The sequence below is a fragment of the Haliotis rufescens genome, unplaced genomic scaffold (genome assembly GCF_023055435.1).
Source record: "Haliotis rufescens isolate VD_foot unplaced genomic scaffold, xgHalRufe1.0.p SCAF_2, whole genome shotgun sequence".
In the NCBI taxonomy this organism is placed as follows: domain Eukaryota; kingdom Metazoa; phylum Mollusca; class Gastropoda; order Lepetellida; family Haliotidae; genus Haliotis; species Haliotis rufescens.
Window position 1 is genome coordinate 16,867,482 of NW_025963890.1, and position 21,204 is coordinate 16,888,685.

The 21,204-nt window shown below is 40.0% G+C and overlaps 1 protein-coding gene across 1 annotated transcript; it reads right to left on the reverse strand.

The window, feature by feature from the left end:
* Positions 1 to 1,074: 1,074 nt before the first annotated feature.
* LOC124135649 (eukaryotic translation initiation factor 2D-like) lies at positions 1,075 to 21,144 on the reverse strand. Its single transcript, XM_046501084.2, has 15 exons — positions 20,897 to 21,144; positions 17,713 to 17,903; positions 17,055 to 17,138; positions 15,969 to 16,071; positions 15,181 to 15,288; positions 13,144 to 13,409; positions 12,597 to 12,714; positions 10,743 to 10,788; positions 8,093 to 8,196; positions 7,023 to 7,172; positions 6,289 to 6,378; positions 5,438 to 5,530; positions 4,761 to 4,881; positions 3,532 to 3,706; positions 1,075 to 1,186 (listed from the first exon to the last, which is right to left on the reverse strand). Exons 1-15 carry the CDS (start codon positions 20,950 to 20,952, stop codon positions 1,119 to 1,121), a joined length of 1,773 nt encoding a protein of 590 aa, XP_046357040.2. The 5' UTR covers positions 20,953 to 21,144; the 3' UTR covers positions 1,075 to 1,118.
* Positions 21,145 to 21,204: the final 60 nt, after the last annotated feature.

The following is a 21,204-nucleotide window of genomic DNA, read 5'->3' on the forward strand; positions in this document are numbered from 1 at the left end:
GTCTGTATTCATACAATCTAGACCATCTATTAGCCATTCCAGATGTTCTTTTGTTCAGTTTTTAATTTTTTAATCAAGTATATGTCAAAATATGTTTCGAAGTGTAGTCGCCAGTTTGAAACTTGTGCCGTAAAGCTCGATTAAGCTGCCTTCTGATTGGCTATTGTCAACTTCTTGTCAGTCATTCCATTGGTCGGTCAAAATTCGCGAAAGGTTGGTCTGACGTGACCCATAATGGGATGTCCTCAGATCTTTGTTTAGCGGTAGCGAGAACTAAGATCTGATATTAATGAGATTAAATGTTCTTTAACTTCTTTTGAGAAGCATGCATGCACTATAGAATGGTGCAAAGCCTATAACAATCATTGGTTCTCAGGCATGACCTTTTGAAAATCTTAAACTGCACAACTTGAAGTGTGAAATCAATGGGAATATTTCATCAGTATTAAATTAGGAAAAAAAGGTTATTTTCCTGTGAACCAAGAATGTTTCAGCCCAAAACGATGCAGATATGTCTGATTCTAGTGCTTGCATCCAAGGTTGCACATGTGTCTCTATATGTGCAAGTGTGCTGGGTTCCTCCATGGTGCTATGTATACCACATGACTGTAAATAGTCTGAATGTGTCAACACTCATCCTTGTCATGCCTTGAAATATGATGTATTTGGAGAAAGTGTATGCAACATGTAAGTCATGAGGTAGCCTTTTCCATGCTTGCCTTGACCTATTCCAATAAATCATATTTCTCTAATAATCTGGACTTGTTTCTTGTGAATTAAGTTAATCCATGGTTTTCACAATGCGGATTTCAAACTAAATGTCAAATTAATATGGGTTAGATGAGATGGGGTTTAACGTCGCATTCAAGATTATTGCACTTAGATAGCAACAAATTAGTATGTGAGACCCATCAAAAGATTATACCAAATTGTTAATGTTTGCACATTGAAAAATGGTTGCCATAATGATTCAAATGCTAAACCTCAAGTCACTGAAAATGGACAAATTTGAAAGACGATATGGTTACCATGGTTACAGGGAATTAGTCCACATGAACACAAAAGTAGACAAAGTTCATAATTTAATCTCTTTATTTCTCTGCTAGTCCTAGAAAATATCATCTTCGTTTATTTTTCGGTGCTTTTTCCAGTCCTTGAACATACTTCCGTGGTACCTTGTATTTGTCTGAAATAAAATATTGATTCTCAGATTCTTCACTGTCCATAATAGTTCAAACACAGGACTTTTTAGCATTGATCAGTTGATGCATATTCATGGACCAAACCACCCTTCAAGGCCCACAGGGTGGTTTGGGACATGACTTCAGTATTTCGCTAAAACCCCTGTGATCCAGACTAACACTGCACATACGAACATGCCTGTTTTAAGAGAAAGCTTAAATAAACCATCCAGACCAGATGTGACAATTTCTATAGCTTTGAATGTACAGACATAATAATGAGACGGCTGTGTCACTGTTAATACTGCTTTGAACGGAAAGTCCAGTTACATATATTATAAGATAATGTATTCACTGCAGATGCGTCACTAAGACATTGGATCCGATTACTGGAGTCCACAGAGTGCTAAATGATGTAACCTATTAAAGCCCATGAAACACAATGGAAGTCTTTACATTAATAATATTTTCATGAGATGCCTGACAAATGGGATAAGATCATGATGATCGGGGGACTAATCCATTTTACCACTTGGTTAACAAGCATTGGATAGAAGGAACTCAATTGTGACATTTGTGATTTTAAGGTATCTTACAAAAAGGGTGAGATCACCTATCCCGAAGTCTCAGCTTCATATGGGAGGAGATTCCTAAATGATGCATGTCTGTCATTTACAACTTTGATTGAAACCGACTAGTAAGGTGAATATGGTAATTTAACAACCATCAGTTTCTTTGTTTGTTGTTTAACGCCGCATGCAGCAATATTCCAGCTTTATGACGGTGGTCTGTAAATAATCAAGTCTGGACCAGACAATCCAATGATTGACATCATGAGCATCGATCTATGCAATTGGGATACAAAGACATGCATCAACCAATTCACCAAACCTGACCACCCGATCCCGTTAGTCGCTTCTTACAACAAGCATTATCACCTTTTATGGCAAGCATGGGTTGCTGAAGACCTATTCTAAGACAGATCTTCAAGGGTAACCATCAGTAAATCCTGGAAAAGTTAAGGCCCACTGTGCATACCCATGTTCCTTACAATAATAATAATAATACAAACTGGCACAAGCCCACTGTTAAATGTAGCCACTTTACATATGGTGTCATCAAATTCTTCTTGGTGAATATTTAACAACATTCCAAATTTGCACCATCATATCAAATCAAATCATATTAAACCCGAGAACACATGTTTGAAATAAGCAATATGCCCTCAACATAACTGACACAAGTCCGAATCATGACTTTTGAGTTAAATGGCTGCCACAGCAATTGTCCTTTTCGTGGAGCTCTCTATACTGTCAGTGCTACCAGTCACAGCTCCCCACTTTGCTTGGCAGCCAACAACCATGCATGGAGTTGAGCTTGCAACCAACTAACTGTTACGTTTACCAATAAGTCATGACTCATGACAACAATTACTCTTTGCAAAGAGTAGTTTGCAAACAAATAAATGTAAATTCTTCTGGGGAAAAAGTAAATAACAGTGGAATCTGTCCAATTCGGACTGGTTTACGGTGTGGTTCAGATTACACAAGGTACAAAAAGTTTGACTAGACAAAACAAAAAGCAACGATCATTCATCTTTATTCACATACACATTCATTGTACATGAAATATTGACATGGGCTGGCAACTAACTACACATTAAAACATTCTTTACTTGAAAAAGTCATTGATATTGGACTGCTTATGTTTCTGCACTGATTTAAATTCCTCAAAGCAACTTTCTTAGCAAGTGTAAGTTCGATATGCTTTTTCTTTGCTGCTCCCTCGGGCATTGTGATTGAGAAAAAAGTTGTGTTTACCTTTTTTAATGAACATGTTCATAAAACTGAGTTACTCTAATTAAGCTGAGTCTCATTTCCAGGTGAGTACATTCCAAATAACATAGTGGACAACAAAGTGTTAAGATCAGTTTGTTTACATGCAGGATTAGGATTAGCATTGTTGTTTTAGCTGACAATGACTGAGCGTACTTACTTCAAAGATAGTGAACTTCCGGTCCGGTCCGGTCCGGTCAAGACACCTTCTTTTTAATAGGAAATTGGTTGTTGGGATCATAATAATTTTAGTCCGAAGTTCAAAGTGTAAAAAGTACGAATTAGAGAGTTGTAGGTAAGTTTGATTAATGATAATTTATTAAGGAACTGAGGGGACTGGAGAAAAAGTCGGGTTTTCACCAAAATTGGACAGATTCCACTGTAGTCCTAAACCTTTTCACTGGCATGGCATTCCGAAAGATGTGCACACACAAATAAATTTCACTCCAATTTGTGCAAGAGGGAATAATTTCAAGAGTGTTGTAATGGCCATGCAAAAGGGGGATAACTCTCACCTAGAAGTAGATCTGCAATGAAGGCAATCTGGTTTCCCTGCACCAGCACCTGCATACCCTTGTTCTTCTGGTGATGCGGCACCACGGACGAACTGCAGGACACACTCTTCTGGACGGTGTGGGCAAATGCTGCTGGGTCGATGCCAAAATTCTCCAGGTTGTCTATGACAGTTGCCTGTAGCAGGGAATGTTGAAACGTCATCAACTTCTAAACGTTGCTTGGAAGCTATGGTATAATCAAGATGGATTGCCTAATGCCTACTTGAATTGATCACAATGTGCTGAGGAATCAAGTATCATAACCAGGGCAATCTGGCACCAAATTCTAGGAATGCATCTCTGCACAGAGAACAACGGTACCTAAGATTACTATGGTCCAACCACGAGTGGGAGTTATTATCGTACAATAAAACACTGCAGTTTTTTATTGTACGATAAACAATGACGACTAGTTGTTTATTTCTTTTATACAATATCAACATTTTGCACAGCCTCTTTAGTGCTTTAAAAATATTTATCCTCATTTTAATAATGATGACTCCCTGAATACAATCCAACCTCGGCAAGGTCCGACAAGTCCATTTATGAACAAGATTGTTGACTTTGGCATTTCCCGCATATGCTCATTATTCTCACATCGATACGTTTTCTCACAATACCGATTGCCATGTCTCGCCCACTTTTGGATGTGTTCATTTGGCCATTGCATTTATCTGCGTTGCCGAGCTACATCTAAGGGGAACAACTCACTTCCCTCTCAAAAAACACTGTTGTCCAATATATGACGTCATCAAGTTTCAAGCGTATGTCGAATCTTTAGAAATAATAACAGAATAATGTTTTATTGTGAAATAAACCATGCTTTGTTCTTCATTGTTCTTTGTGATTTATCGCATAGCTATCTTATATAAGTGTTTAATTTTTATGTGTTTCCTTTGCCATTTGGTGAGGGGAGAGAAAATCTGTATTCACGTGATGTCAAATCATATAGCCAGTGAATGCCATCCATCACAAATAATAGTAGGAGTAGTTGTTTGTTGTTTAATGCCACACTCAGTAATAGTCCACCAATATGATATGTAAATAATCATGTCTGGACCAAAAAAAAAAGGAGTTATTTTGAGCAAAATTCCCTACAAGAAGCATAGCATGTTGAGGATCTAGTCGAACCTGGAATCTCCACAAGAAGATGGTGGGAGACACAGGTTAAAAGACTTGCATCTAATTACCTTTTTATTGGATGCCCTCTGCTCCACACTGAGTTTGATAGGCTCGATCTTCCCCTTCTTCAACACAGGGGGCTTGCCAGAAAACTCCAACTGGAAAGCTGGCTGCATCTTGTCCACAACCCTAGCAAATAATAAGGCGAGGGACTGAATGACATGGGTTCCAAAATAAATTCCATGTCATACCGATTCCTTACCATACTCATATGCAAGGGTATTACAAATATACTTTAGATATTCCCAACACCTGCCTTACAAACATTTCAAAGTAGACACTTTTACCATGCAATATTTTTCTATATCTGAAATAATGATCCAGGCAGTCATATGCAGGGATAATAATCTTTTTAATTGATTTTTCCCTTTTGGATTTTTAAGAAATCATTTTCTAAAATAAGGATCTTTTTTACTTTTGTGTGCACTTGTTGAAGGAACAAAAATTTGTGATTATATAATGCTAACATGGCAACATAGAAAAATGTAGGTGCAATATGAGAGGAGGTGAAATGGCCTTAACGTTGCATTCAAGATTATTGCACAAATACAGCTAGGTACATGGATCTTTCTGCTCTCAGGGCAGATGTTCTATCCATCAGACCATGGAGATGGTAGTAGGGGTATCATAAAAGGACAGTCGGCCAATACACCTTCAGATAAATAACAGTTTGTTGTTCTCCTACCTAGAGAACAGGTCATCCCACTTGAGATGGGACATGTCTCCTTCTTGCTTGGTCAGCAAAATATGAGCAAGATCCGGATCCAGCAGAACTTGACTGAAAATACATGAAACCATGTTTTTTCTGATTTACAACCAAATGTCTCAGCCAGGTAACACACTCAAAAACATCCACCTGTAGATTATGTAGCTCACCTGACCATAGTGTATTGGAATGTTGATTTTCTATTTCATTATAGTGAGTGAGTGAGTTGGGTTTAACGCCGCCCTTAACAGTATTCCAGTTATATCGCGGCATGTCAGCTTAATGTGGGAGGAAAGCCCGAAGTGATGCAGGTCTCAGATATTTACCACTTCGGTGAAACCCACGAGCACGGGTATGGTGCTGACAAACCTAGAAACATAATCGGGTCGAACCGGGATTCGAACCCACAATCATAGGTTTCTGGCGTGCCCAAGGGACGCAACTCTGAACAGCGAATCGCGGCGCCTTAGATGACTGGGCCACCCGTGCCCCCTATTTCATTACAGGAAACCACAGTACAATTGATACAGTTTTGTTGTCCTGCCATGTCATAAGTAAGAAATGTCAATGTTCACAATAGTATTCATTCAGTTTCAACAGTAAAGATTTGCTTTTCACACAAAAGGCATGACCTTTTACTGGTTCACAATCTTTGGCGAAATAAGTCCTGATAGTTTTTTATGGGAGGGGCACTGATAGAAGTATTTGATGGGTTTTTTCACTTCTCTCTTTAAAAGTGTATGATATTTGTCCATAACAATCATTCAATCACTATTTTCACATTTTATGCATGTTGAGGAAAAAGTATGTTTTGGGCAAAAAATGACTACCTTTTCGTCTCTTCACCCTGGAGATTGTGTGCCCTGACATACTCCGTGACTTCCTTCCTTACGTCGGGAGCTGACAAGGCATGATTCTTACTGCAACACACGTTTCACATTCCATAAATAACACAGAAGCATAGTAAACACTGTATATTTGGAGAATGTTGAGACCAAAACATTAATCAATAATAGTATTATAGTACTCCACTTCCTCACTTCATCCCTCACTTCATCTTCACTTCATCCCTACACCCCTACCTCATTCCCTCACTTTATCCCTCCCTCCTACCTTCACTTCCTCCCTCTTTCTCTCCCTCCTACCTTAACTTCCTCCCTCCTTCCCTCTTTCTCTCCCTCCTTCCTTCACTTTCTCTTTCCTTCACTTCATCTCTCATTTTCTCCTTAACTTTCTCCGTCCTTCCTTCATTCTTTCTTCCTTGATTTCCTCCTCCCTTCTTCCTCAATCACTCGCCTCCCTCACTCACTCCTTCCTTCACTTCATTTTTCCTTCTCTCACTTCATTTTTCTTTCATTCACTTCCTCTCTTTCTCCTTCCTGCACTTCGTTCTTCTTTCTCCCCTTCACTACCTCCCCTTCACTTCCTCCCCTACCTTCACTTCCTGCATCACTTCCTCCCTCCTTCACTTCCTCCTACTTCTTCCCTCCTTTACTCCCTAACTCTTATATGCCCATCATTCATTCTCTTACTCCCTCCTTTGTGCCCTTCTTCCCTCACTCACTTGTATCCCTGGCCCTTGAAGATCGGCAGCACGGCCGAGGTCACCGTGAACATCTCTGTGATCTTCGGGGGCTGGTACTCACTGTCCTCCCTACTTGCAGACACCGACGGCACCTCCACCACTATATCGGGGACTTCAAGCAACCTCAAGCTGAAACAAACCACAATAGGCAATCATGGCACCAGCAGAATGTTGGATGGACTCAGATGTTCACATCACCACAGTGTACAGTGTACCAGTTGAAAAGAATACTAATGAATTCTAATAGGCTGAATGTTATCCTTCTCAAGAAAAATTTTAAAAGTTGAAGTAATCAATATTCCACCTATATCCCGGTTGCCTGTAAATGTAGTACAGCCCAGACAAAACAGTGGGTGATATCATGAGCAACGTCCCATGTCATCAGGGCACGATGGCAGTAGGGCTGGGATGAGTAACTCAGGTAACTCAGGTACCCGGGTCGGGTGGGTAGTGAGTAGGACCCGGGTACCCACAGGACTACCCGGACCCGTGGTAAGTCATGTGATATATAGTTTATGGACAAAAATTATCGGAAACTCAGTGGTTACACTAAAAGTCAGTAATGTTCTCATTTCTTTCTGATTATGCACCCATTCCTTCTGACTTTTATATGTTTGAATAAAGATAAAACTTCATGCAGTAAACTTCAGTGTTTGCATGACGAGATCGTTTTATACGTGTTTCTAAATACAATTTGCCAGGGCAAACATTTCCAAATCGGACATTTTGTACCTATCTCATGAGACCTACAGTGGGTACCCGGGTGGGGTCGGGTAATAGGGGGGTGGGTACCCGGGTAGTAGATTTGGACTTGTCCCAGCCCTAGATAGCACACAATCAACCAAGTCACTGAGCCTGACCCCCAGTGCATAACATAGCTTTTAACACCAACCATACAATAGGATACATGGTTCAAAGTCTCTTACAGGGTCTTACGCAGAACATGTTCAGAACAAACTAAGAACAGCATACTAAACTATAAGCAATAACTACGGCCCCAGCCTATTGACTCCCCAGTATTAATGGTGCCAACAGCGTGTGGTACTCACTCGGGATGAGACTTGTCTACCTCCACAATACTGTCAGCTCCCTTGGACAGCTCCTTCGTCTTCAACAGCCCCTGCTTCTGCATGTGCTGCAGGAACTTGGACAACTGGAACACGAGCCAATACTGTCAACACCAAGTCATGTTGTGATAGTAGAGGACACACCGCAATGCCCTGATAGTAGGGGACACACCACAATCACCATGTCCTGGTAGTAGGGGACACACCACAATGTCCTGATACTAGGGGACACACCACAATCACCATGCCCTGATAGTAGGGGACACACCACAATCACCATGCCCTGATAGTAGGGGACACACCACAATCACCATGCCCTGATAGTAGGGGACACACCACAATCACCATGCCCTGGTAGTAGGGGACACACCACAATCACCATGCCCTGGTAGTAGGGGACACACCACAATGCCCTGATAGTAGGGGGACACACCACAATCACCATGCCCTGATAGTAGGGGACACACCACAATCACCATGCCCTGGTGGTAGGGGACACACCACAATCACCATGCCCTGATAATAGGGGACACATCACAATCACCATGCCCTGGTAGTAGGGGGACACACCACAATCACCATGCCCTGATAGTAGGGGACACACCACAATCACCATGCCCTAGTAGTAGGGGACACACCACAATCACCATGCCCTGATAATAGGGGACACATCACAATCACCATGCCCTGGTAGTAGCTGACACACCACAATCACCATGCCCTGATAGTAGGGGACACACCACAATCACCATGCCCTGGTAGTAGGGGACACACCACAATGCCCTGATAGTAGGGGATACATCACAATGCCCTGATAGTAGGGGACACACCACAATCACCATGCCCTGGTAGTAGGGGACACACCACAATGCCCTGATAGTAGGGGACACACCACAATCACCATGCCCTGATACTAGGGGACACACCACAATCACCATGCCCTGATACTAGGGGACACACCACAATCACCATGCCCTGATAGTAGGGGACACACCACAATCACCATGCCCTGATAGTAGGGACACACCACAATCACCATGCCCTGATAGTAGGGGACACACCACAATCACCATGCCCTGATAGTAGGGGACACACCACAATCACCATGCCCTGATAGTAGGGGACACACCACAATCACCATGCCCTGATAGTAGGGGACACACCACAATGCCCTGATAGTAGGGGACACACCACAATCACCATGCCCTGATAGTAGGGGGACACACCACAATCACCATGTCCTGATACTAGGGGACACACCACAATCACCATGCCCTGATAGTAGGGGACACACCACAATCACCATGCCCTGAAAAGAGGGGACACACCACAATCACCATGCCCTAGTAGTAGGGGACACACCACAATCACCATGCCCTGATAGTAGGGGACACACCACAATCACCATGCCCTGATAAGAGGGGACACACCACAATCACCATGCCCTGGTAGTAGGGGACACACCACAATCACCATGCCCTGAAAAGAGGGGACACACCACAATCACCATGCCCTAGTAGTAGGGGACACACCACAATCACCATGCCCTGATAGTAGGGGACACACCACAATCACCATGCCCTGATAAGAGGGGACACACCACAATCACCATGCCCTGGTAGTAGGGGACACACCACAATCACCATGCCCTGGTAGTAAGGGACACACCACAATCACCATGCCCTGATAGTTGGGGACACACCACAATCACCATGCCCTGAGTAGATCTTCCAAAACTGTCATGCCAGACAGATATCATGGTCAAAAGAGAGCTAACTTAACCAACCCCGCCCACACTAAGACTCATCCCACAATAACACATGTGAAGTGAGGACAAGTGACATCACAGTGGCCTATAAACATGATAAATAACCAAGGCCCAAGCACACCAGTGGTTGACATGCCATGGGTGCATAAAAAGAATAATCAGCCTTGTTACACATTGTATGTTTGTTTGGTTTGTTTGTTAGTCGTTTAACGCCGCACTCGGCAATATTCCAGCTGTATGACAGCGGTCTGTAAATAATCGAGCCTGGACCAGACAATCAAGTGATTGACATCATGCGCATTGATCTACACAATTGGGATACGATGATATGCATCAACCAAGTCAGCGAGCCTGACCACCCAATCCTGTTACTTGCCTTCACTTACGACAAGTATGGGTTGCTGAAGACCTATTCCAACTCGAATCTTCACAGGTTTACACATTGTATGAGTGAATTTTTACTAACACTGCTTTGAAGAGTATTTCAGTTGTACTACAGCATGTCTGCATTATGTTGTAGGTCCCAGGTGTTAACTATTTTGGTGAGGAAGTGACTGACTTGGGTTAACGCCGCTCTTAACAGTATTCCAGTTATATCACGGCGTGTCAGCTGAATGTGGGAGGAAAGCCCGAAGTGATGCAGGTCTCAGACATTTACCACTTCGGTGAACCCGAGAAACCGGGTATGGTGCTGACAAACCTAGAAACATAATCAGGGTGAAAAGAGCTGCATCTTCATGTCATTTTAGGCCAAACCAAAAGACCAGAAACATTATACTTTCTTTTCCAATATGGGACATGACACATATCTAGGAAAGTAGCCGATATTCCTCCTCATTCAACCTTGACTGATATTACAATTACCTTTTTAAAACTTGACTTTTTCACATCAATGGACTGACCAGCTGGACTGCGAAAAGGAAGAATTCAATAATACAATAGCTTGGGGCTGAATGTTGAATGAAGCCATTATCATTGATTATCAGAAATACTATAGCTAGCATGGTATGCTTTATTATCGTGGAAGTTAGTTATAATAGATTGAACGCTTACTAACTTATTAAATATGTTATACGCAAAATATTTCTTGTTCTTTTATGACACATCAGTTAGGATTAATCCATGTTGATTTTCTTTACCTAGTTCTGTAAACAAAGTACCTGTCATTAGCAACTCAAGGGCGGGCAACTCTATGTTATAGCGGTATGGATATTTTGTGGGATATGATACCTGTGCAATATGTGCTTTACATCACTTCCTGTTTTGAAATACAGTATGCATACGACCTTGGTTGGGTCAAGGGACTTTGTCTAAACAAGTGAGTTCTATTCTAACCAATTTCAAATGGAGGTAGGGGTAATTCTACTTCAATAATATTCCAGAATCTATCATAATAAAGTCAACATGTATACTTACAAAAAGCTGTGATATACCGCAACAAGTCTTGTATATGACAAAGCGAAGAAATATCGTGCTTAGATTTGCATAAGTAAACAGTAGACAGTGGGTGTGGATTACAAGATTTACCAATACCGCAATAATATGGAGTCTGCAATAATAGAGATACTATATATCGTACTATACAGCAGCGTGTACAGTACTTGAGGCAGGAACAGGCAAACCACAGACTGATACAGAGGGGGGTCCTCCAGTCCGAAGAGTGAGTGAGTGAGTTGGGTTCGGTTTAATGCCACTTTGTACAGTATTTCAGTAAGATCCCAAAATGTCAGCTACATGTCGGGGGGAAACTCCAAAATATTTGTTGTTGTTTAATGATGCACTCAGCAATATTCGACCTATATGAAAGTGGCCTGTAAATAATCGAGCCTGGATCAAACAATCCAGTGATTGACATTATGAGCATCGATGTACACAACCGAGATACAACGCCTTAAATGAAGCAGGTCAGCCTGACCACCTGAATCTGTAAGTCGCCTCTCTGACAAGCATAGTCGCCTATTACGACAAGCATGGGTTGCTGAAGACCAGTTCTAACCTGGATGTTCACAGTCCAAAGTCCAAAGTGATGCAGGGATTACACATTTACAAAATTGCTGAAACCCACAAGCACAGGAAGGTGGTGACAAGCAAAGAATCATGATAGGGACAATCTGTTATTCAAACCCATGATCATAGGATTCTGGTATGACTAAGGGACACAACTCCGCAGAGTGACTTGAAGCATGTTGTAGACACGGCTTGATGATACACAACCACCCATGTCACCACTGAGAGCAGGTCCGTCCAGTCCTCACCCTTGCTGTCACTAATTCATATTCAGTGAGCCATTGTGACCATCCAATCTGCATTTTCAGCTTTAACGATAAACATGGCATCAGAATATGTCCCACATACTTCAAAACGAACGATCAAAGTGGGTCTCAGATTGTCAGAATCTATGACTGATGTGTACGTTCTTGATCAATCTGATTTGACTCAATTATTAACAGGCCACTGTGATATAGAGGGGTATTGCTAACTGCTCATCTGTTTGTTTATTGTTTAACACCATACTCAGCAATATTCCATCTATATGAGGGCAGACTGTAAATAATCGAGTCTGGACCAGACAATCCAGTGATTGACATCAATGTTTTATTAAGGCTGCATGTTTAAAGAAAACAAGATGGAGTAATCCTTAGACTGGATCCTTCTATGTATGTTGTTCAATGCTTTTGATATAATCATGACCGTAAAGAAAACAAAATGAATCCTCACCAAAATGGCTGCATGTAGTTCTTGAAGAAGGCACTGGTTAACAAAGGGAGGTCACTCTTCTTGACTTTAGACTTCAGGGCACACAGGCAACAAGTTTTTAATCGTTCATCCATTACCTCTGAAAAATGAAATGGATAAAAACATTGCTTATTGTTTTGCGGAGAACACTATCTTTCACTTTTTCACTGTCTTTTGCAAAGAAATGTGGCCACCATGATAGGGTTATCAGTGATGGATTTTTTATAAATTAATTAGAGAGTGAGATTTATTCGCACAAGAAATGGGCTTCAAACATTGTGCCCATGTGGGAAATCGAACCCAGATCTTTGGCATGTTGAGTGAACGCTTTAACCACTAGGCTGATGAACACTGCCCATGAACACTATGAAATAATCTTATTCAGTTATAAATAATCATTTTTGTGGCAAAAAGTGAAGATCATGATTTCGTTACTATTGTTTAGCCATTTCTTACACTAGTAATGAGTAAGATACAACAACATCTTTCTAAATCACAAATTCACAATCATCTTATCACATTTTCCCACCTACTGAATCCCGAGCCTCCTCCTCCTCCGTGCCACCTGTCGCTCCACCGGAGTTGTCTCCCCCTGATTGCACGTCACAGTTGTCTAAGGCGAGATCCTCCACTCCCTGAGCTATCTGGACACTCCCAGACACTGCTGTCGCCTCAACTTCACCATCCAACTTTCCCTCATCATCACCATCACTGCCATCTTGCTGAGCTGCTTCCAGCAACTCCATTAAACCATCATCACCGAGGTCTGGGGGATTGGACTGATCACCAAACTCCCTGAATTTAACACAATGGGGAATAGTAAGCATACAGGTCTACCTTGAAAAGTATTTATGTCATAACAAAGCATATAAGTTCAATGTGGGGGAAACGTCTGGAGAGACATAGGCTGTAGCTGTACACAGGTTGTAGAGATCTGGTATGGTACTAACACCATCTGTGTACAGCTTACCTCAGTCTGTATACATCTTACAACCTCAATCTGTATACATCTTACAACCTCAATCTGTATACATCTTACAACCTCAATCTGTATACACCTTACAACCTCAATCTGTATACATCTTACAACCTCAATCTGTATACATCTTACAACCTCAATCTGTATACACCTTACAACCTCAATCTGTATACATCTTACAACCTCAATCTGTATATATCTTACGGATCTCAATCAGTAAATATCTTAAGGATCTCAATCAGTAAATATCTTATGGATCTCAATCTGTATACATCTTACAACCTCAATCTGTATACACCTTACAACCTCAATCTGTATACATCTTACAACCTCAATCTGTATATATCATACGGATCTCAATCAGTAAATATCTTACGGATCTCAATCGGTATAGGTCTTAAGTATCTCAATCTGTATATACGGATCTCAATCTGTATACATCTTACGTATCTCAATCTGTATACATCTTACGTATCTCAATCTGTATAGGTCTTAAGTATCTCAATCTGTATACATCTTACAACCTCAATCTGTATACATCTTACAACCTCAATCTGTATACACCTTACAACCTCAATCTGTATACATCTAACAACCTCAATCTGTATATATCATACAGATCTCAATCAGTAAATATCTTACAGATCTCAATCGGTATAGGTCTTAAGTATCTCAATCTGTATATATCATACGGATCTCAATCTGTATACATCTTACGTATCTCAATCTGTATACATCTTAAGTATCTCAATCTGTATAGGTCTTAAGTATCTCAATCTGTATACATCTTACGTATCTCAATCTGTATACATCTTACGTATCTCAATCTGTATAGGTCTTAAGTATCTCAATCTGTATACATCTTACGTATCTCAATCTGTATAGGTCTTAAGTATCTCAATCTGTATATGTCTTAAGCATCTCAATCTGTATATATCACACGGATCTCAATCAGTAAATATCTTATGGATCTCAATCTGTATATGTCTTACGGATCTCAATCTGTATATATCATACGGATCTCAATCTGTATGTCTTATGGATCTCAATCTGTATATATCATACGGATCTCAATCTGTATGTCTTATGGATCTCAATCTGTATGTCTTAAGTATCTCAATCTGTATGTCTTAAGTATCTCAATCTGTATATATCATACGGATCTCAATCTGTATGTCTTATGGATCTCAATCTGTATATATCATACGGATCTCAATCTGTATGTCTTATGGATCTTAATCTGTATATATCATACGGATCTCAATCTGTATGTCTTATGGATCTCAATCTGTATATATCTTTGGATCTCAATCTGTATGTCTTATGGACCTCAATCTGTATATATCATACGGATCTCAATCTGTATGTCTTATGGATCTCAATCTGTATATATCTTTGGATCTCAATCTGTATGTCTTATGGATCTCAATCTGTATATATCATACGGATCTCAATCTGTATGTCTTATGGATCTCAATCTGTATATATCTTTGGATCTCAATCTGTATGTCTTATGGATCTCAATCTGTATATATCATACGGATCTCAATCTGTATGTCTTATGGATCTCAATCTGTATATACTTACCACAACTGGTCCCCCAGGATGTGAACAACCTCGACACCCTTGCCTCTCATGCCCGACATGTACATGTCTTCTCCCGACAGACAGGCGGTCCCCACCGCCACAGCTGCCCTGAAATAATGTTAATAAAACAAATAACCAGTGGACCATGTGGACCAGGCATTGACATGTGCTTACTGTAAGATATGACAATATGAAGTCGTTCTGACTTTTAATGAAACAACAACATCATCATCATCATCATCATCATCATCATAGTCCATTGTATGGTGCTTTTCAAAGCTGGCTATCAAAAGCAGAGCTCAGTCAAAGGCTTCACTGAACAGATGGGTCTTGGAGGAAGTTCTGAGGGCAGAGTAGGTGGCTGAGTTGCGACTTTCAAGGGAAAGACTGTTCCATTTATAGGCTGATGCATAAGGGAAAGATTGCTGTCCATAACTGATAGTTTAACTTGTGGCACAAGAATAAGACGTTGTGATTCTGAACAGAGAGATCTGGATGTAGTGAAGGGTGGAAGAGTGAGTGAGTGAGTTTGGTTGAACGCTGCTTTTAGCAATATTCCAGCAATATCACGGCAGGGGACACCAGAAATGGGCTTCACACATTGTACCCATGTTGGGAATCGAATGAAGGGTGGAAGAAACAACAGAGACAAGATGGAACTGTTGGAGAATGGCAGTAAAACAGAGAAGTTGGAAATTGTTGCGCTGTTGTACAAGAAGCAAATGAAAATCTTTCACAATTGGAATGATGATATCGAGCAAACACAATGACTGCATGGTGTCCATTACCTGTTGCCAACCAAGCTGACCGCACACATGGCTCCCTTAGCCATTTTCCCAAATGTGGTAAGAGTTACCCCCCCTTTGACTACAACACCTGGCAACATCAAATCTGAAAGAAAAACATAACATAACAAGATAAGAAAGCATAACCATACCCACATTTATCATGCTCATGCAATAAAATCCATCAACAATGTAAATCATACAAAATAAAAATAGAATCAGAATTCAAAGTTATTTTTAGGATTTGTTGTCATGGTCTATGTAATGTTATTGATCATGTTGTTTGTGACTGAAGGTCAGTAGGCGTATGCTGATACTTCAAGCATATTTATCATCAAAGACTAAACAGTTCTGTAATCAGCAAATATGTTAATGCGACAATCAAGTTAATGGCTTGCCTTTTGCCAGGAAAAATTGCATATATCATAAGTTCAGTATCACGAGGGATATATGTGGTTTTATGCATCCCGCATTTGGTTTTATACCACGAGGCAAGGATAAAACCATCCCAAGTGATGCTATGACAACAAATCTATCTTAATACAACATTGTAATAGAATTAAAACAAAATCAAAATTCATAGAAAACAGTTGTTCGATTGAGCTGAGGTTAACCCTGACTCGGGGAAAGGCATGCAGCCTGTTTTGTTTGTCTGTTTGTTTGCTATTTATCACGGTCTGTAAATTATCAAGTCTGGACCAGAAAATCCAGTGATAGACATCATGAGCATCGATCTACATAATTTGGTTACTATCACATGCATCAACCAAATCAGCAAGCCTGACCACCCGATCTCCTCAGTCGCCTCTTTGGGCAAGCATGGGTAGCTGAAGGCCCATTCTAAACCAGATCTTCACAGGTATATCAGTCCTGTTAATGTCATAAGTGAAATATAATACACTTTTGCAAAACCATAAAAACTAAAACATTTTGGTATTATTAATTATGATAACCATGGTAACAGGACCTCAATTCATATTTCTTAAATTTTAGCAACATTTGCCATTGAATATTGGCCTCTAAGAATTCCCAGATAAATCCCTGGCATGTGTTATCATCATGATCACCAAACATATTGCAGTGTTTTACCTGCCCCTCCTGCAAGCTTCTTGAACACTGGCGGCCATGTTGTGAACAGAGGCAGAAAGTCAGGATACTTCCACATTGTGTAAACTAAAATGAATGACCATGACAGTTGGAGTTAGTACAGTTAAGACTATGACATCCACTCTGAAGTTATAATACAGCTATACCAGAGCAGAAAGTTCAAAATTGGTAAATATGGAAAGCCAAACCCTGATCTTTATGGTGATGCAGGTCTCAGACGCTTACCACATTGGTGAAACCCACGCGCACGGGTATGGTGTTGACAAACCTAGAAACATAATCAGGGCGAGCCAGGATTTAAACCTACAATCACAGGTTTCTGGCATGCCCAAGGGACACAACTCTGCACAGCAAATCGCAGCGCCTTAGACGACTGGGCCACCCGTGCCCGCGATTCCAATCCATGAACACAGTGTGGTACTCACTGATACTTAAACATTTAAAAGTAGAAAACACACACAAAATGCATTTATCTTTCCATTATAAACAATAAAACACCTATACTCTCAAAAAAAGAATACACTCACCTAATAATTACATCATAATAAAAACAAAAATTATTTAATTTCTTCCAACATCTCTTTTGAAGCTTGAACATATTCAGGTATGAGTAATGACTGCTGGAAAAAAAGTAAAATACCTGTAGGGTAGATCTTGCCATACAGGTCAAAGAAAATGGGGTTCTTCTGCAGACAATAGACCACAGCCGTCTGTCCACCATGGGTGCTGATCTTAGTTATCGACATGTCCTCTTTCTGGGGAACCATGGTTGTCAGGTCATCGGGCGAGAGTTTCGGATACAGCTTACCTAGATCCGCCCTCAGCCGTTTCCTGGGAGAGATACACTGGTATTAATATTTCAGTTTTCAGTGAAGATCTATTACCATGATGTGCCAATGAATGCAAAAAAAATTGACGTTCATGGCACACAAGGCAAGTATTCAGATAATGGTTTGGTGACAAAAAATATTTCCCAACCACCATCCAGGATTTATAAAAAAAATCTGTAACCAAGAACCATGAAAAAGCATCTGATCTGAGTGTGCACCAGTAAGTGAGTTGGGTTCAACATGTTCAGTACTGTTTTTTGCAGTTAGGATACACTGTTTTTTTATCTTCCTTCAGAGATTTTTTTCTGATAAAATACCTGTCAGTAGGCAAGGCAGACTGGGGGAGGGGGGAAACAAAATAAGCAATTCAATTGTCTTTTAGTTTTCTCCTCCCTTCAGGATATACAAAAAATACAAATGGTTTCATATGGGAGGAGAGCCTCCAACACAGCTGTTGCTTTAACAATGCAAACCTGATAAGTCAAGCAGGAATACTGTTGTGCATGTAGTCATTATATCAATGTGAAGAACAACAGCAAACTATATATTGACGCCCGTGTGTATTTTGCTATGTCAACTTCAGTGGGTCCATTTTTAGTGCTTATGGGCAGGATTACAAAAGAGTAAATTCTGAAGTAAACATTTTCCATTTCAACCAAATTTTTACATTGACCAGATCCCTTAAGAAAAAAAAACAGTGTGGTCCTATATCATGCTAAGGGATGGAAACCCAGGAGCAGCAGATGCTGGCTCACCTATGGGATGAACTCGACATCTCTCATTCCTTCTATACTGTATAGGTTTTCGGTAGACAAAGTAACCTTGATATATACAACTACTAGTACTTCAGAGACATAGAAACAGGCAACATCAAACAAGTGTAAATGGTTGTCTCTAAGGAGTGATTTACAATGCCAGTGCACTGTGAGCATGATTGGCCTTGCATGTATACAAATATCTGCAATAAGTTCTCATTGTCCATAGCTTAGCACAGTAACCAATACAGACATAAAATATTTCCGTTTGGGAAACCAGCTGGTGAAATGCTATATCCTTGATTCCCTTCATTACACTATTCCTACACAAACTCTTTGCTGGTCTGTTCTATATCTGATTTCTATATACAACTATACATATCATTATCAATGTGCAATGATACGAGACAAGTATTTAATAATCATCATAATACGATTAATGTTTAATGTTTCAAATTATATATATTTTAAATGGGTATGGATTTGCTATTTTGGATACAAGTCATCCTGCTGTTTAGGTATGGGTTATCCAACATTTGGGAAGGAGTCTGCCAAAACAGTTTCGGTACAGATCTCCACGCATAAAGATACCTCTTTGAAGATCTGTAATATTATGTTCAAGCAAGCTACTGAAAAGTCTCAAATCAAAGATATTATTTAGATATAAAACCTTGATAATGTGATGTTAGATTTGACTGTTGTTGATACATTTCCCTAGATCTGTATGTGGGTACTGTAATGGAAACATGAGTGCCTTCTTGTTTGGGTTATAGCTAAAACGGCACCTCAACAAAACATCACTGGGCGAAAACAGCACCAATCGGCAAAACATCTTCTTGCCTCAAACGAAAACGGCTACTATTGCCTGGCGAAAACGGCACCTTATATTTTTTTACCCTGGTATTGAAATAAATGAAATTAAACTCACATGGTCACTTGCAAATACCAATAATTATGGAATGTTAAAACAATTTTACATTAGAAATTAGCCTCTACTCCAACTATATTCCAACTTAGCCTATACGCAACTAAAAATATTGTGAAAACATAACATGCTTTGAGTGAGCGAGTGAGTACGGTTTTACGCCGCTTTTAGCAATATTCCAGCAATATCACGGCAGGGGACACCAGAAATAGGCTTCACACATTGTACCCATGTCGGTAATCAAATCCAGTTTTTTAGCGTCACAAGCGAACACTTTAACCACTAGGCTACCCGACCACCCCTAACATGCGTTGAAGTAAAATAAATTAAATTAAATTCACATCGTCTCTTACAAACACAAATAATTGTGAAATGCTAAAACAAGTTTACATTCAAAATTAGCCTCCACTCCAATTTACTCCCCGACTCTGATTGGGAGGTGCAACTAACTTATTGTGAAAACACTATACGCTTTGAAGTTTTAAGTACCTTTACTCCGTTTAACTTAATGTCAAGCTGAAACTGTATTTAAGAGACCTAAAATGGTGCTGTCAGATCACAATTGTTCACAATGGCCTTTCGATGTGTTGCATGCAAGAAGAATGTAAGAAAAAAATCAACATGCTGTATCATGTGACAACTGTAACCAGTGGACCCATCGTATATGTGGTACCGGACTTTCTGTATCCCGTTATAGAAGAAGGCTATGAAGAAAACTATGAAGAACTGTATATATGTCAATATCTGTAGTTATCTGTGAACAGAGACCATATAATAGATCTATTATATGGTCTCTGCTGTGAATAACTGGAAATCAGTAAATGACAATACATCAAATAGCATGTAAATACATCAAATAACATGTAAATAAATCATATATGCCACGACATAACTCGTTCTTATCGTTATTGAAAATAGATGTGCCGTTTTCTCCTGAGAAATCGGTGACGTTTTGCTGATGTGCCGTTTTAGCCTGCATCCTCTTGTTTAACCAATGATTACTACTAGTATTAGATATAGAGCACCACACCAAGGCTATGGCCCTTTCCACTTTACAAATGGTTGCTAATAGTGCCATCCCAAGTCTGTTGATGCTGATTTCTCACTGTGTGTGACTTGCGAATCAGGTTTGAACATGGATTAGAATACAAACATGATGAATAGTCTACCATAAGAGGTACTGATCAAGATCGAATGTAGGGTTATACATGTAATAGCAAATGTCTTGTGTAAGAAATGTGAGGGTGCTTACACTCAGCCACAGACAGTGGCAGCTTCCTAATACAAATCTATGCTAAAAATAAAACAATTTACCTGTCAGAACCTTTGATGGCAGTCTGTGTTTTTACTCGAAATGGTTTATGAAACATATTTGCAGTCTACTCGACAATTATATCGAACATAAATAAAACAAAACACTGTTTATAATCAAAATATATTAAATAAATCACTGATGTGCTGTTTATAAAAAAAAAGCAATCTCGATCTTATAAGAGCCGTTAAAACAACTTATTTACAAATTCTGACAGATCATTTCACGAAAACGTGCGGCTTCCGGTTTGGCCGATTGCGGTAGTTGTAAATAGTGATTTCAACAATTTCATTAGGAAAATAAATGTAAT